Below are 16,701 nucleotides of genomic sequence, written 5' to 3' on the forward strand. Positions count from 1 at the left end.
AGGAGCCCTGTAAGGGACGTGCCCTGTACAGGACAGGAGGAGCCCTGTAAGGGACGTGCCCTGTACAGGACAGGAGGTGCCCTGTAGGGGACAGGAGGTGCCCTGTAAGGGACGTGCCCTGTACAGGACAGGAGGTGCCCTGTAGGGGACAGGAGGAGCCCTGTAAGGGACGTGCCCTGTACAGGACAGGAGGTGCCCTGTAGGGGACAGGAGGTGCCCTGTAAGGGACGTGCCCTGTACGGGACACGAGCTTGGCCGCCCTGCGCAGCCGAGCCGGAGCAGGGTGTGCGCACAGCATTCCCCGCTGGAGCGCTGCACCGGCCCCACCTGGTGCCCAGGCTTACCAGTGAAAAGGAACCCTTTCCTCCTATTTTTCTCACTGAACTAAGTGAAAGGCTTACCATGAGCCAAGTAAAATCTCCTTAGTTTTAAAACTGTGAGCCTTAGTAAACCCGTGCCGAATTCCAGGATCTGCTAGAAGAAAACACACTAACACGAACAAATACACAGTGCCAATCCCCCAACCGGTAATCAATTCTCCCTAGGCCTTTTGAGGTTAAACACCCGCCACTAGCTTCCCCTTTTCTTGCTATTTTTTTTCCAATTGATTAAAAAGCCTTGTCATACCACTGTATTTCATATGATCTTTATTACAAGTGAAATCACAAGAAAGGAAATGACAATAAAATGACCTGTTCTTCCAGGTGGTGACTAAATAATCCATTGGCATAATCAGACCTTTATATTTGCACATGGAGTTTATTTATTTCTTGAACTTGACTACATCGATACCACTCATGAGGAGCCAGGGCACTGATTGATCTTACTTGGATTCTCAAATAAGAAAAAACACGCAAGATCTCCAAGTTCTTATATATTGATCTAATGGCTACATTCAAATACTGGAAATACATTGCTAGGTAAGGGATACAGAAACTTCTAAAAGCAAAGTATCATAATACTCCTTTCAACTCTATTTTTCTGTGATTCTGGGACAAGACACCATTACTGAACTAGCTCAAATCTTCAAACCTAGTAGAATTTAAAGAATTTAAATTTTAATATACTGATAATAAAACAGGAACTAACAAAGGACAAGTAGAAAAATACTAGCCTAGCCTAGTTTCACAGAAATATAAACATAAATATAAAATTATTCTTAAAGCCTTTTAGTATTTTGCTGTAGTTCCTTCCTCCACAACATTCCATCAGCCAGAAAAGCTTGCCTTTGGTTACTTTCCATATTCACTAGCATGTGAATTCCCTTTGCTGATAATGCAACAGTTGATAATTTCACAGAAATTTGTGCATTATTAAACATGATATCTCTGTGCTCTTTGTGCACTGATGCTGCAAAATGTTGGGTCTTAGCATTGGGCAGCTTCAGGTCTGGGGGTCTTGCAGATCAGTTTCCATAAAAAACCCAGCATGGCAGCTACATAGAACCTGAGTGGTTCCTAGAGGAAGCTGTTTATTTATGATACACCAGTCTCTGAGCCAAGAGGACTATGAATAGCACAACAAAAATCTGCTTTCTAGGAGTCCTGTCCTAAACATTTCAGACAGGGTTACAAAAAGCATTTCATCCTAAAATTCCTTTTAGAGAGAAATGTAGACAGGTTCCATATATTAGAGACAAGCAGCAAGAAAAATCACTGAGGAGATCTTGCTGATCCCCTCAGAACTCTCTAAATGATTATGTGACATAAAGCTATCAAAATTCACATATGTCATCAGGGACTAATCTGCAGATTAAGAACCAGAACATGTAAGACTGTACAGGGCTGAGGTCTCTGACACCCATGAAGCCATGCCTTATTCACAAACATTTACAAGGTAAAGAGAATACCACCATGAGCTTTCCCAATAGCTAACAGAAAGTAAACATGTTTTTATAACCTTAGAACAGGATGCAAACATAAAAAAGGTCAAATTACAATTAAAAGCTAAGCTTCTGCATTCCATGGAAAACCAACACAATTTGTGCGTTGTTCTTCATTTCCCTGGACACTCCTTGCTCTCTTGCTCAGTAGTGCTGTATGTCTTGGTATAGAGGCAGAGAGATGTGGTTGTTTAGCTCTGAAATTTTCAGAATTCCTCATTCTCCAAGAGATAGTCCCAGCACCTGCATTATCTGCAGGCTGCAAAAAGTCTTGGGGGCGACAAGCAATGTCAGGGCTTGAAGATGCCTCAGACTCTGGTGCACAGTGTAGAAAGGAGTATCTATAGCTAGAAGTACATGTGCTGTCGCTGGACCAGCAGAGGAGTCTGAAATCTCCAGAGGAACTTCCCCCTCTGCCTGGTGTTCATTGCTGGTTAATGCAATGACAGAACACACTGCTTGCCTATTACTGTATTTATTCATTTCAGGGAATTCAGAATCAGTTTTCCTATAAATAAGTAATTATAATGCCCAAGAAATAAGCAACTATGATTACCCATGTCACCTAAAAAGATCTTGCTATATTGATTCAAGTTATTTACTGCAATAAGCTGTGCAAGCAGTAAACAGCACAACAGCTAACCCTATAAATGAACCTGGACTTGGACACACGGCTTCATTGATTCGCGGTTTGATCCTTCTTTGATCTGGAAAGTTCATGTCTGGTGATAAAATCATGGGCTTGGAGAACAGGCATTATTACTCTGGAGATCCTTGGTGAGGTGTAGGAATACCTACTTTGTCAGGAATAGGGAAACTTGACTTCTGTGCTGTCTCTGGTTTCTGAATTCCTCCACGTCATAAGCTCTGAAACTTGAAATCTCTGACAGTTAAAGGAGTCACCAAAAATCATGTATCAACTCAGCGTCAGAATGAAGAAATAAAAAAAAAGTTCTGAATCACAGTCCCATGGTTTTCTACTTTAGTCTTTTGTAAAGCTTGAAACTCATAGGACTGATGAAGCAGTGCTACCTTCCCACTTTTGCAAACAAATCAAGAAATGAAGCTTCTCATACTAATTGAGGTATCATAGTTGATAAAGAAGATAGAACCAGGATGGCTGTGAACTTCTGTTCCAGGTTAGACCCAGGAAAGCCTTGCACCAAGTATGTGCTTGAGAGCAAAGAGTGGCTCCACTGCAAACAATGGAACTATCCAGAGGGCTCAAACTAAGGATATACATTAGTGCTTTGCTTGACCCAAGCCCTAAGATCTAGTTTGAAGGCTGCAGAAATTAATGGGAGTTTTCCAGCTTTCTTCAAGTAGGTTCAAACCTATTTAAACTAAAGATTGTGTTTCCAACATATTGGAGGTTTAGTTATGTGCATGACTTAATGTGCAAATATTTATCTGCATGATGTATGTAAGTTCCATAGAATCAGGAGTGAACTTTGCAAAAAACTTATTCTCTCACTGAGTATTAACTTACCACAGGGACACCAGCTCTTTTGATGGAAAATAAGAACACCAAATCATAGAATGGTTTGAGTTGAAAGGCACCTTAAAGATCCTCTAGTTCCAACCTCTGGCCTTTGGCAGGGACACCTTCCACTAGGCCAGGCTGTTCAAAGCTCCATCCAGCCAGGCCTTAAACACTACCAGGGATGGGGCATCCACAAGTTCTCTAGGCAACCTGTGCCGCTGTCTGACCACACTTACAGTAAAGAACTTCTTCACAATAACAGTTCTAAACATGACCTCTTTCACTTTAGAATGATAAACCCTTGTCCTGTCACTGCCCTCCTCATTTTTCCTTTAATTCTCTGTTAAGAACTCTGCATGCTCTGGCAAAATTAGTGCAGTGCTATGGAAGCAATTATCCTGGAAAAAAAATTGTATTGAAAAGAGGAATCCACTGGAGATGTAGACAGATCTAAGACTTTAGGAAGGGACTAAATTCTTTTAAAGCAACATCTGTGTATGCTCAGGCAGGAGGTTGAAAGGCACCCAGAAGTGTCAGCCTACAGCAGACAGCCCGCAGCACAGCTGGCCGGGCCCCAGCATCTTTGGCAAGAAATCATTGGCAGAAGAATAAGGTGTTGTGCCTAACAAACACCTTGAAAGCAAAACCAGTCTTGCTTTGAGGTCTCTATCAAAAAGCCACAAAAGAACTGGCACCAAATTTCCTGTTCAGCCCAGGGTGACCTGGGGGTAGCAAAGCCTGCACACAGCAAGTGAAAGGATGGGAATGGCTTCACAGCGGTACAAGACATAGGATGGTGCACATCACCCATGATTTCTCTACATGTGTATGAAAGCTTTATATCAAGAGATACACAATCATCACGGATAGAGTTTGCAAATAATATTTAATGTGCCAAATAATAAATAAGTATGGTCATCCTAATGATGAAATAAACTGTGCTTTCTTAGTTCGTGCTTTAGGTAGTTTTTTGTGGTTTTTTTTTCATTTGGGAGAAATAGGATTTTTAAAAAACTCTGTAAAGCATAAAATTTGTATTAACTACAGTGCCCCTGAGAAGAATTTAGGGATGGAAAGCAAGTGTCTGCTATCTAGAACAATATGGTTCAGTTTAAGACAGCTGATGAAGAGCCTGGACACATATACAGGAATGGTATTATGTCCTTCATACTATCTGAGGTTGTTCCTACAACACTTACATGCTTTTACACCTTGTTTTATATTCAGATTTGAAATGAGATACTGTCAGGTTGGAGACTGTGCAGAAATGGCTGGCATGAATAAAAATAAATTTGTGCTACAGGACTAAAGATGAAAACTGCTGTACTCAGCTGAGAAAGGTTTTAAGCTGACTCAACGCACTCTAAACATGGACAAGATGAAGAGCTGGATGACAAAGTACTGTTATCTACCATGCCAGAATCAAAGGATGAGAAAGGATATTTATTCAATTTTCCAATGAAAACATGACTATCATTAAATTGAAATTTTAAAATGTCGTGATTATATCAGAAAAAAACCAAAAGTCAGGTGTTTAGTTGGACAATTGAATGCTTAGGAACTTTTCATCTTACTAAAGAATTATCAAACCTGCACAGACTTCAGATTTAGCATTTCCTCCAGGGAGCTCCAGGAATTCGGTTGTGTTGTATTTTAATTTCTTTTGCTCCTGCTGAATTCTTTGGGTCAAATTAGTTATTATTAGTATGCAGCAATATATAGTGCACAGGAAAAAATGACAATTTTTCTTGCCATCTGAAAAGCATATAACTCTCTATTTAATTTACTCTAAAAAAATAAAGTCCCAAATGATTCACCTTATTTTTTCAGTCTCTAAACTTAATAACCATAGGCTAGACTGTAGCTGATAAGTCTCCCACAGGAATGAGTTTCAAGTTGCTTGGTAGCATCTGTAATGAAGTATTTTAAATGTAGGTAGGGCCACAGGTGGATAGTTCTTTCTGAAAAGAGGTTGTAGGAACAAGAGAAAGCAGAGTACTTGATTAGCACTCCGAAGTTTATCACTTCTTGGGAAAGTGCACATTCAAAAGTGATCTAACACTCTACTGTAATTATTCAGGTCAAAGCCAGAAGAGTTCCACGGGAATAACAGCAGGGTTTTGATTTGAGAGGAATTTTTCATTATGGTGGAGAAGAAAGAGATTTTGTAATGGGATCAGCTAAGGTCTCAGTGTTCAGAGGTTTTGATCCTGGTAGAGGCCAAGCACCTTTGTTATCTTTCAGCGCACACCCCAGCACTGACAGTGAGAATGCAAAGATCTGGCAGAAGCTCCATCTGCTATTAACACCAAATGCACCACTCAGTATGTTCCAGCCCTCTGATGGCAGGCAGGATTTGGCATGCATTTCTGCCCCACCTAAAAATCACCTGGCTGGATAATGCTGTCTACAGCTTAGCTATCAATATTTGTTTCCCATCAGAAAGGCATTTTTCCTAATCATAATTCTTCCGAGGAATTCAAAGTCCTGGAGTCAGCAATTTACCCAGGTCGGTGCTCTACAAAACCAAACATTTTCCCATTGCCAGCTGGAAAAATTTCAGAGATTTATTTGGATGTTACAAAATACCTGCATTTGCATGGAGCAGGCTTTTTCCCCTCCACCTAGACTTGAATTGCACAACATACAGGCAGCATAAAGTATTTGCTCTCTGATTCCACATAAAGAACTTCAGCTTTCTCAGGAAACCTAGAGCTCGTTGGAAGCCAAGCATTCCACAATGGTAAGTCCAAGGTTTAGATTGGTTTGAGTGATTTTGTAATGGGGATACAGATAGGTATTTGATTTAAAACTGCAAAAGGAGAGCATTTAAGAGAACCATCTAGTTACCCATTTGAAATGTGGCTACACTGTATTTCAAACCTGTAAGATGCAAAGACAGGAAGACACCTCTTGGAAGATTACTGTGAATTTTGCTCTTTGCATTGGAATTCTTTGCAAGAAGCTGTACAGTCTTTCCTTGCTGTTATCCTTTCCTCAGAAATGTTTGTGAAAATATTCAGAGTTTTGCAAACATTCAGGACTATGCTTTTAAAACTTATAAATGTGAAGCACAGTCTAAAATATTGTTGTTTTGCAAAGAAAAAAAGTGTGTATATATTGTCTGTGTATTTTTTCTGTTCTTCATTTTGATCCCTCAAATTGTGTCCTCTTCTAACTCTTCGAGCCTCCAAATGTATTTGCAGAATCTAAATCAACAGTTAGGTAATGATAAATAGACCAACAAAGTCCTATGGCCTGGTTCTCCTGTGATTTGTGCTCACATAATCCCAAAGGCACAGACATCAAGAAGTGCCTTTGATGAGCATCTCAGCAATGGCATAGGTTCTACAGAGGAGGCAGCAGTGCCTGTAATATATGTTGATTCATAAGAGGGGAGAAATTTCCATTTGCTTCTTTCTGTGTTTAAGCTTTATTGCCAAGTTTCTGTAACTTAGCTGACAAATCACTTGCTTGTTGCAGCATAAAGCACATTCAGAAACCTGATTGAACACCAGAGACTTCCCCTTATGTTTGTCTTTAGTTTCAGTGGAAGGTCTTATATTTTGATCTTTAGAGAGATGAGCATGTCTGAGCTCATGTGACTGGCAGTTCTGGGTGTAGCATAAGGAAAATGCTAGAGGGAAAAAAGATAAAATATTATCATAAGGATGAGGAATTTTTTGTATTTTTTATAAAGACAGGAGTGACATGGCATGGAATATCTGTGTTCTTGCAAACACCTAACTCAGGCACCATGGAATAGCACACTTTAGGAGTTTCAGTCTTTTCCTTTATCTTCTTTCATTCTGGCTGTGGTGCTCAGCATGACATCTGTCTCTGTTCTAGCCTAAAGCATCAGGAACTCCACATCACAGAACCACAATGAAAATGAAGCATTTCCCCCTTCCCAGACCACTCCATAAACCCTCCTCTTCCTTGCTTCCACTATACCTTAAATGTCTGTCCCATAATAAAGGAGGAAATCAAGGATTAAAATATCAAGTATTTCCACAGCAGACAGAGGAGTTTCTCATTGGCTCACCTCCTCCCTGAGGCTCAGAAACTTTCAATGTCTTACGGCATTGTGATTCAAGTAAGCCAAGCCTCTCAGTGCTACTTTAAACCCTGTTTCAAGCAGCAACAGTCTCAGCAATATCTTCCAAAGTTCAGAACAGCAACTTGGAAAGCTCTACTCATTTCAAATCCTTTCCTGTTAGTCTGCAAATGCTATCAAGAAAAATTTTAATAACATCCTGCATCTCTTCTCAGTCTCTGGCTATTCTGAAACTTTTCCTTTACATTATTCAGCTGGAGCAACTCATCAAAATAAATTTGTGCTCTCTCCTGCTTCTCTAGTCCCTCTGTTTCAGTAAAACAATCATTACAAAGACATGCAGACCTTTTCTAAAGAAGTTCTGGATGTTCAGCAGGTCCCAGGGGATGTAGCTGAAATCTTTAGATGCTGTTGCCCCTGCGAGAGAAAAGGAGGTGTGTCCTGTGTCAAGTCCCAACTGTGTCTGCATGGTTTGACAAGATGGCTCAGGTGATGCTACGTACAATGTTCAGCACTCAAATTTTGCCCAAAGACATACATTTATCTCTGTCTTTCCTGACCAGCCACCTGTGCCAAAAAACCTACTGGAATAGATTTCGATCTGAGATCTCCTCTCCATTGCAAAATGTGAAGCAATTGCTGTACCCAGAAGTGAAGTAATGGGATGCTCAACAAAGATTTGCTAGAGAAAGAGCCAAAGCTGACTCAAAAGCAATAAATAAAGCACTGTCAAGAGCTTGGCAGGGCTCTCAAGTTTATAATACCACTGAAGTTTTCTGTGAGTTTGAGAGACTGTATTTTGGCAGGGAGTGATGCTGCTGACACGGTAATATCATGCCGTTTTGTATCTTCCCACCTAAATGAAAAATGCAGGGAAATATCTGGAGTGTACTTTTCCACTATTTTCATATACACATAAGGATATTTCTAATTTTGATTCAGGTTCAGTGACAGCTTTTTAAAAAGAGAGCAAATCAATGAGGATTAAAATGCATGGCATGAGACTGTGTTCTTTTACAGAAGAGCTTTCTGGCTTTCCTTGTTGCAATGGGCATCCTAGTGACCCTGGGTGATGCACACTGCTGGAGTAAAATTCACAAGCCAGGGGAGGCCAAAGACGGTAAGAACAAGGAAGATCTTCTGACCTGATTGCTCTGTGGTAACTTGGCTCTCTGTGGAACTGCCAGGAAGGGCACAAAATACAAGGGAGGGGAAAGACAGTGCAAAAACAGAAATAGGGGTATCCATCAGCAAGTTGCTAAAAGTTGGGGGAAAATAAAGTCTTCCCCTGGGCTGTGTATGGTTGCAGCAATATTAACACTGGTGGTAGGTTGCCACTGCTATTCCAGCACATGGAGCCCATTCAGGAGTTGACATCTCCTTTATGTGAAGGCTTTAAGAACCTGTTCTATTTTGCTGCTGTCTTATGCAGGCTGTGTGATTAATGGAAAACTGTATCCCTTTGGATTCATTGAGAGGACAGAAGATTGCTACGCATGCAGCTGTGGCGAAGATGGAATGGAATGTTGTTCCCTGTAAGTTTGAAATTCTTGGTACCATCATTGCCTGTATGTAGGATGACCACAGCTTTCCATTGCTGGGGATAAAGGGGTTTGTAAGGGTACAAGAGAGCTTTTTCTCACCCATGTCACAGAGCTTGTGAGTGCCACATACAGCTGTCGATTGCTTGTATGCTTAGCTGTGTTTGCCTTTCCTCATTTTCTGCTGACTGGGAGTGGACACAAGCCCTTCCAGGCACATCCAGTTGGTGATTGCCTTTAATTTTTAAGGAACTTGTGAACCTCTCTTTCACTACAGCTGTCTTTCATTATCTCAGGAAGCGAGGGCAGGTGATTTAAGTGAAGTTTCCCTAAAGAGCTTCTGGTGATCTGAATCCCTTTCCTGAAGTGCTTTTCTCCAGTGAATATGCTGAACGTAGAATGACAAGGCTCTGCTCTGAAGTATTTCTCCAGCCTTGTCCTTTCCTTCTCCTGCTTTCTCAAAAGCCCAACATACCTCAATGATAATCTTTCTCTTTATTCAGAGGGAGCAGTCTATCAGGGAGCAGCCACCACATCCTATGCAAAGTATAAGTAATGAAAAATTAAAGGAAAAAAGAGAAAGGTTGCCAAGCCCATGCTTATGTCACTGCAGAGTGCTGTGCTATAAGTGCCTTTGCTAGTTCTGAACATCCTGGAACATCTTCACAGTGCAGTGCACAGGGCATCATTTGAAGCTCTGGAAGCTGCAGCTGTGTGGTGCCCAGCAAGCTCAGCTGCCCTTAGGCACGGTTTGACCTGTCTCACTGAGCAGCAGTTCAAGCTATAATGACTGAAGTATTGAATCTTTTACTGCTCAAAAGCTAACATTTGCTTTCTCTTTGCCTCTGACAGCTTCCACACTCCTGTTGCTTACGACAAAAAGAAATGTAAAGTTGTCTTCAACAAGAAGCGCTGTGACTATGATGTGGTGCAGAAGAACGACCCCTCTAAGACATGTTTTGTCTATTCTCGTGTGGGCTAACCCCTGCTCCAAACCTATCTGCATTGTGGAATTCCTCTGCTTCCTACAGGTGTTAGCCATCACAGAGAAGCACGATGATATGGCAAAATCTCATAAAAGAGAGCACTTCAGTAGCTGCCTCCTAAGTGTTGCAATTAAGCTTACAAAATGCATAATCAGAGAGAGTACCTCATTTCTGTCCTGATTCCATTTATTGGCTACAATAAACTGAGATGAAACATCCATAAATGATTCATATTGATGTTAAGTTTTTGCAGCGACATGGGGAAACGCCACCTTCTTGGACAAAGAAATGCATTTGGCTCTCTACTCTGACATCGTGGGCACCATCACCCTGGCACAAGCCACTGTCAGGCTTTCCAGGTTCTCTTTTAGCCAGGTGTCAAAATCCATTATCATTTGGAAGTGATGCACTATTTGGGACATGCTCTACCATGGCTCCTCTTCAGTGTGCACAGACTCTTGGTAAGGCCTGTGCTGTTAACACCTCAGAAAAGTCAGTGAGGATGAGAGATCATCATCCCCTTTCTCCCATTTTTCCCTTGTTTTCATCATCATCCCCCATCACTGGCAGTGACTGCTCATGTGCATTGCCCACTGTGACCAGGCCTGTGGTTTAAAGCAATGCTAAGCTTTAAACTCTGGTACTCTGATTTGTCCTCTGCCAAGCCCTGATCCTGAATGTCTGCACACACTGTGCTGCTTTAGTGGTTCTTGTCCACTTTGAGAAAGGGATCTGGATCAGCCTGTGGAGATGTGCTTCCTCATGGCAGCAGAGGTGGAGCTACTGACAATGCAGATGCCTTCTGTCTCTTCAGTACAGCAATTCCCCACATTCACAGGGGACTGAAGCTCAGCTTCAAAGCAGGGCTTGGAAATCAGATCTCGCACCTGGTAAAATCCCTAGGGTCCTAAATCTGCCCACATATATGGGACCAGACAGCAACGCCCTGTTAAATGCTGCCTCTACATGGAGGCCTCCACTTCAGAATTGGATATTAAAAAGCCACAACAGTCTGTAGTTAACTGTTCCATGGTTTAATAAGAAACACACCTTCCAAAACAAGTGGATTGTTTAGTGAAGTTCCGTGATCACAACAAATCTGCTGTCTTGTAATAGTATGAGGTTACACACAGGAGAGCATTCTTAGTGCAGGGATCCTCATTTGGCCCCAAATCAAGAGTCAATCTACATTTATCCAGCAGGGGTATTTCCTTCACAAGACAATCAATCACAAGACAATCTGTCTCTGTGAGCATTTATTAGAATCAGAAAGGTTTAATGGGGTGTATTTTGTCTGGCTTTGGTGATTTGCTTATGAACTTTTTTTAAAGGTTTCTAAAACCTGCAAGTAACATACCTTGGATTGGGGAAAAAAATCCAAGTATTTTGCAGGCACTGGTACTACATACTTCACATTTTAAAGTTCTCTATGCTGCAGGCTGGATATCAGTCTGCATAGCTCTGTGTTTCTGTACAGCTGGTTCCTGTAAAGATGAGAAATGTGAGAGGCCAGACTGAAGAGTCAGCTCAGCTTTTCCAAGTATAAACATTCACATTTACCTTCTTAAAATCTTGACACCCATTCACTGATTCCATCCCATCATTCCTCTAAATGGAGCATGTGAATACAAATGTTCTGATGTTGCTTAACAAACTAAATTAAATCTTGCCCAAAAGAGTTTTGTGTCCTGCAGGAGAGGAACAGTTTTGAAATTTGTCCTGAATGACTTTTCTAGTTTTATACTACTTCCTGTCAAAATTAGAGAGAACACAGCCTCAGCTGATGCACCTGAAGGAAAGTTCTTGCTTAGAGAAAAAACAGCCAGAGCTTCTAAGGGAAGTTGTATTTTGAGCATGGAGGTCAAAGACTTCCTACCTAAGTAGGAACTGCATCTTGAGAAAATATGGTTTTCAGAATTTATGCGGTTTTTAAAACTTTATTTGTATAAATAAAGAATTTAATGGAATCAAAACTTGGATTTTCCTGAGAGATTACTTTTTAGTGTGAAGCAGTGAGAAGTGCAGACATCAAGATTAATATCCAGCTTGTTGTAGCCTGGAATTGTACCATGTGACATTGAAGTATTTCAGAATTCCAAATATTTTTCCTAGCAAAGCATCACAAAAAAGGAGAGAAAATATTTCTTCTAATATCTATGAAAATGAGTTTATTACCTTATATCTAATTTTGATGGAGAAGAAGGAGAGCTCTTCTAATGGGATCCAGCTTCAGCTGAGGTCTCAGTGTTCAGAGGGTTTGATCCTGGTAGAGGCCAAGCACCTTTGTTATCTTTCAGCGCACACCCCAGCACTCACAGTGAGAATGCAAAGATCTGGCAGAAGCTCCATTTGCTATTAACACCAAATGCACCACTCAGTATGTTCCAGCCCTCTGATAGCAGGCAGGATTTGGCATGCATTTCTGCCCCACCTAAAAATCACCTGGCTGAATAATGCTGTCTACAGCTTAGCTATAAATATTTGTTTCCCATAAAAAAGTATTTTTTCCTAATCATAATTCTTCCGAGGAATTCAAAGTCCTGGAGTCAGCAATTTACCCAGGTCGGTGCTCTACAAAACCAAACATTTTCCCATTTCCAGCTGGAAAAATTTCAGAGATTTATTTGGATGTTACAAAATACCTGCATTTGCATGGAGCAGGCTTTTTCCCCTCCACCTAGACTTGAATTGCACAACATACAGGCAGCATAAAGTATTTGCTCTCTGATTCCACATAAAGAACTTCAGCTTTCTCAGGAAACCTAGAGCTCTTTGGAAGCCAGGCATTCCACAATGGTAAGTCCAAGGTTTAGATTGGTTTGAGTGTTTTTGTAATGGGGATACAGATAGGTATTTGATTTAAAACTGCAAAAGGAGAGCATTTAAGAGAACCATCTAGTTACCCATTTGAAATGTGGCTACATTGTATTTCAAACCTGTAAGATGCAAAGACAGGAAGACACCTCTTGGAAGATTACTGTGAATTTTGCTCTTTGCATTGGAATTCTTTGCAAGAAGCTGTACAGTCTTTCCTTGCTGTTATCCTTTCCTCAGAAATGTTTGTGAAAATATTCAGAGTTTTTGAAACATTTAGGACCATGCTTTTAAAACTTATAATTGTGAAGCTTAGACTAATATATTGTCCTATTGCAACAAAAAACGTGCGCATATTTTGTCTGTGTATTTTTTCTGTCCTTCATTGTGATCCCTCAAATTGTGTCCTGTTTTACCTCTTCAAGTCTCCAAATGTATTTGCAGAATCTAAATCGACACTTAGGTAATGATAAATAGACCAACAAAGTCCTATGGCCTGGTTCTCCTGTGATTTGTGCTCACATAATCCCAAAGGCACAGACATCAAGAAGTGCCTTTGATGAGCATCTCAGCAATGGCATAGGTTCTACAGAGGAGGCAGCAGTGTCTGTAATATATGTTGATTCGTAAAGCGGGGAGAAATTTCCATTTGCTTCTTTCTCTCTACAGAAGAGCTTTCTGGCTTTCCTTGTTGCAGTGGGCACCATCGTGACCCTGGCTGATGCATACTGCATTACTGCACTTCAGGTTCCAGGGAGGCCCTTCAGAGGTAGAAACAAGGAAGATCCTCTGACCTGATTGCTCTGTGGTAACTTGGCTCTCTGTGGAACTGCCAGAAAGGGTTCAAAATACAAGGGAGGGGGAAGACATTGGAAAAACGTGTGCAGGGGACTCCAGCAGCAAGATGGTAAAAGTAGGGGAAAAACAAAGTCTTCCCCTGGGCTGCTTGTGGTTGCAGCAATATTCATGCAACTGGTGGAAGCTTGCCACTGCTATTCCAGCACATGGAGCCCATTCAGGAGTTGACATCTCCTTGAGGTGAAGGCTTTAAGAACCTGTTCTCTTTTGCTGCTGTCTTATGCAGGCTGTATGTGGAATGGAAAACTGTATCCCTTTGGACACATTGACAGGACAGAAGATTGCTACCGATGCGACTGTTACGAAAGTTCAATGGAATGCTGTACCATGTAAGTTTGAAATTCTTGGTATCATCATTGCCTGTAGGATGACCACAGCTTTCCATTGCTGGGGATAAATGTGTTTGTAAGGGCACAAAAGAGGCTTTATTCACCCGTGTTACAGAGCTTGTGAAAGCCACATGCAGCTGTTGATTTTTTGCATCCTTAGCTGTGTTTGCCTTTCCTCATTTTCTGCTGACTGGGAGTGGACACAAGCCCTTCCAGGCACATCCAGTTGGTGATTGCCTTTAATTTTTAAGGAACCTGTGAACCTCTCTTTGACGACAGTTGTCTTTCATTAGCTGAGGAAGTGGGGGTAGGTGACTTAAGTGAGGTTTCCCTAAAGAGCTTCTGGTGATCTGAATCCCTTTCCTGAAGTGCTTTTCTCCAGTGAATATGCTAAACATACAATGACAAGACTCTGCTCTGAAGTATTTCTCCAGCCTTCTCCTTTCCTTCTCCTGCTTTCTCAAAAGCCCAACATACCTCAATGATGATCTTTGTTTTTATTCAGATGGCACAGTCTACCAGGGAGCAGCCACCAAATTGTATGCAAAGAGGAAAAAATGAAAAAGGAAATAATGAAAAATTAAAGGAAAAAAGGAAAGATGCCAAGCCCATGCTTATGCTACTGCAGAGTGCTGTGCTACCAGTGCCTTTGCTAGTTCTGAGCATCCTGGAAGATCTTCACAGTGCAATGCACAGGGCATAATTTGAGGCTCTGTGCAGCTGTGTGGTACTCAGCAAGCTCAGCTGCCCTTAGGCATGGTTTGACCTGTCTCACTGAGCAGTATTTCAAGCTATAATGATTGAAGTATTGAATCTTTTATTGCTCTCAAGCTAACATCTGCTTTCTCTTTGCCTCTGACAGCTCTGCCACTTCTTTTGATTATGACAGTAAGAAATGTAAAGTTGTTTTCAAGAGGAAGTTCTGTCGCTATGATGTGGTGCAGAGGGACGACCCCTCACAGCCGTGTTTTGTTTTTGTCGCTGCCGGCTAACACCTGCTCCAAACCTCTCTGCATTGTGTCCTATGGATGCTTTGACACCCCAGAGAAGCACGATGATATGGGGAAATCTCATAAAACAGAGCACTTCAGTAGCTGCCTTCTGACCTCCTAAGTGTTGCAATTCAACTTATCAGATGCATAATTAGATAGAGTACCTCATTTCTCTCATTATTGCATTTATTGGCTACAATAAACTGAGATGAAACATCCATAAATGATTCAAATTGATGTTAAGTTTTTGCAGTGACATTGGGAAACGCCACCTTCTTGGACAAAGAAATGCATTTGGCTCTCTACTCTGACAAGGTGGGCACCATTACCCTGGCACAAGCCACTCTCATGGTTTTCAGGTTCTCTTTTAGCCAGATGTCAAAATCCATTATCATTTGGAAGTGATGCACTATTTGGGACATGCTCTACCATGGCTCCTCTTCAGTGTGCACAGACTCTTGGTAAGGCCTGTGCTGCTAACACCTCAGAAAAGTGACTGAGAATGAGAGATCATCGTCCCCATTCTCCCCTTTTTCCCTTGTTTTCATCATCATCCCCCATCACTGGCAGTGACTGCTCATGTGCATTGCCCACTGTGACCAGGCCTGTGGTTTAAAGCAATGCTAAGCTTTAAACTCTGGTACTCTGATTTGTCCTCTGCCAAGCCCTGATCCTGAATGTCTGCACACACTGTGCTGCTTTAGTGGTTCTTGTCCACTTTGAGAAAGGGATCTGGATCAGCCTGTGGAGATGTGCTTCCTCATGGCAGCAGAGGTGGAGCTACTGACAATGCAGATGCCTTCTGTCTCTTCAGTACAGCAATTCCCCACATTCACAGGGGACTGAAGCTCAGCTTCAAAGCAGGGCTTGGAAATCAGATCTCGCACCTGGTAAAATCCCTAGGGTCCTAAATCTGCCCACATATATGGGACCAGACAGCAACGCCCTGTTAAATGCTGCCTCTACATGGAGGCCTCCACTTCAGAATTGGATATTAAAAAGCCACAACAGTCTGTAGTTAACTGTTCCATGGTTTAATAAGAAACACACCTTCCAAAACAAGTGGATTGTTTAGTGAAGTTCCGTGATCACAACAAATCTGCTGTCTTGTAATAGTATGAGGTTACACACAGGAGAGCATTCTTAGTGCAGGGATCCTCATTTGGCCCCAAATCAAGAGTCAATCTACATTTATCCAGCAGGGGTATTTCCTTCACAAGACAATCAATCACAAGACAATCTGTCTCTGTGAGCATTTATTAGAATCAGAAAGGTTTAATGGGGTGTATTTTGTCTGGCTTTGGTGATTTGCTTATGAACTTTTTTTAAAGGTTTCTAAAACCTGCAAGTAACATACCTTGGATTGGGGAAAAAAATCCAAGTATTTTGCAGGCACTGGTACTACATACTTCACATTTTAAAGTTCTCTATGCTGCAGGCTGGATATCAGTCTGCATAGCTCTGTGTTTCTGTACAGCTGGTTCCTGTAAAGATGAGAAATGTGAGAGGCCAGACTGAAGAGTCAGCTCAGCTTTTCCAAGTATAAACATTCACATTTACCTTCTTAAAATCTTGACACCCATTCACTGATTCCATCCCATCATTCCTCTAAGTGGAGCATGTGGAAAATAAGATTTGCATGTTGATTAACATTTTAAAGCAAGTCTTGCCCAAAAGGGTTTTGTGTCCTGCAGGAGAGGAACAGTTTTGAAATTTGTCCTGAATGACTTTTCTAGTTTTATACTACTTCCTGTCAAAA

At 41.4% G+C, this 16,701-nt stretch overlaps 2 protein-coding genes across 2 annotated transcripts; both read left to right on the plus strand.

The window, feature by feature from the left end:
• The first annotated feature begins 5,988 nt into the window (after positions 1–5,988).
• On the plus strand, positions 5,989–10,186 carry LOC131561522 (beta-microseminoprotein-like). Its single transcript, XM_058810840.1, has 4 exons — positions 5,989–6,108; positions 8,443–8,542; positions 8,855–8,957; positions 9,816–10,186. Exons 1-4 carry the CDS (start codon positions 6,106–6,108, stop codon positions 9,943–9,945), a joined length of 336 nt encoding a protein of 111 aa, XP_058666823.1. The 5' UTR covers positions 5,989–6,105; the 3' UTR covers positions 9,946–10,186.
• A 2,454-nt stretch (positions 10,187–12,640) lies between these two features.
• Positions 12,641–15,151, plus strand: LOC131561530 (beta-microseminoprotein-like). Its single transcript, XM_058810850.1, has 4 exons — positions 12,641–12,745; positions 13,433–13,532; positions 13,848–13,950; positions 14,813–15,151. Exons 1-4 carry the CDS (start codon positions 12,743–12,745, stop codon positions 14,940–14,942), a joined length of 336 nt encoding a protein of 111 aa, XP_058666833.1. The 5' UTR covers positions 12,641–12,742; the 3' UTR covers positions 14,943–15,151.
• The last annotated feature ends 1,550 nt before the right edge of the window (positions 15,152–16,701 follow it).

Source organism: Ammospiza caudacuta, chromosome 9 (genome assembly GCF_027887145.1).
Source record: "Ammospiza caudacuta isolate bAmmCau1 chromosome 9, bAmmCau1.pri, whole genome shotgun sequence".
NCBI classification, from domain to species: domain Eukaryota; kingdom Metazoa; phylum Chordata; class Aves; order Passeriformes; family Passerellidae; genus Ammospiza; species Ammospiza caudacuta.

Coding starts and splice junctions, on each gene's coding strand:
- LOC131561522 (XM_058810840.1), top strand. Junction 8,543..8,854: donor GCCAGGGGAGGCCAAAGACG/GTAAGAACAAGG, acceptor TGTCTTATGCAG/GCTGTGTGATTAATGGAAAA. Junction 8,958..9,815: donor GGAATGGAATGTTGTTCCCT/GTAAGTTTGAAA, acceptor TGCCTCTGACAG/CTTCCACACTCCTGTTGCTT.
- LOC131561530 (XM_058810850.1), top strand. Junction 13,533..13,847: donor TCCAGGGAGGCCCTTCAGAG/GTAGAAACAAGG, acceptor TGTCTTATGCAG/GCTGTATGTGGAATGGAAAA. Junction 13,951..14,812: donor TCAATGGAATGCTGTACCAT/GTAAGTTTGAAA, acceptor TGCCTCTGACAG/CTCTGCCACTTCTTTTGATT.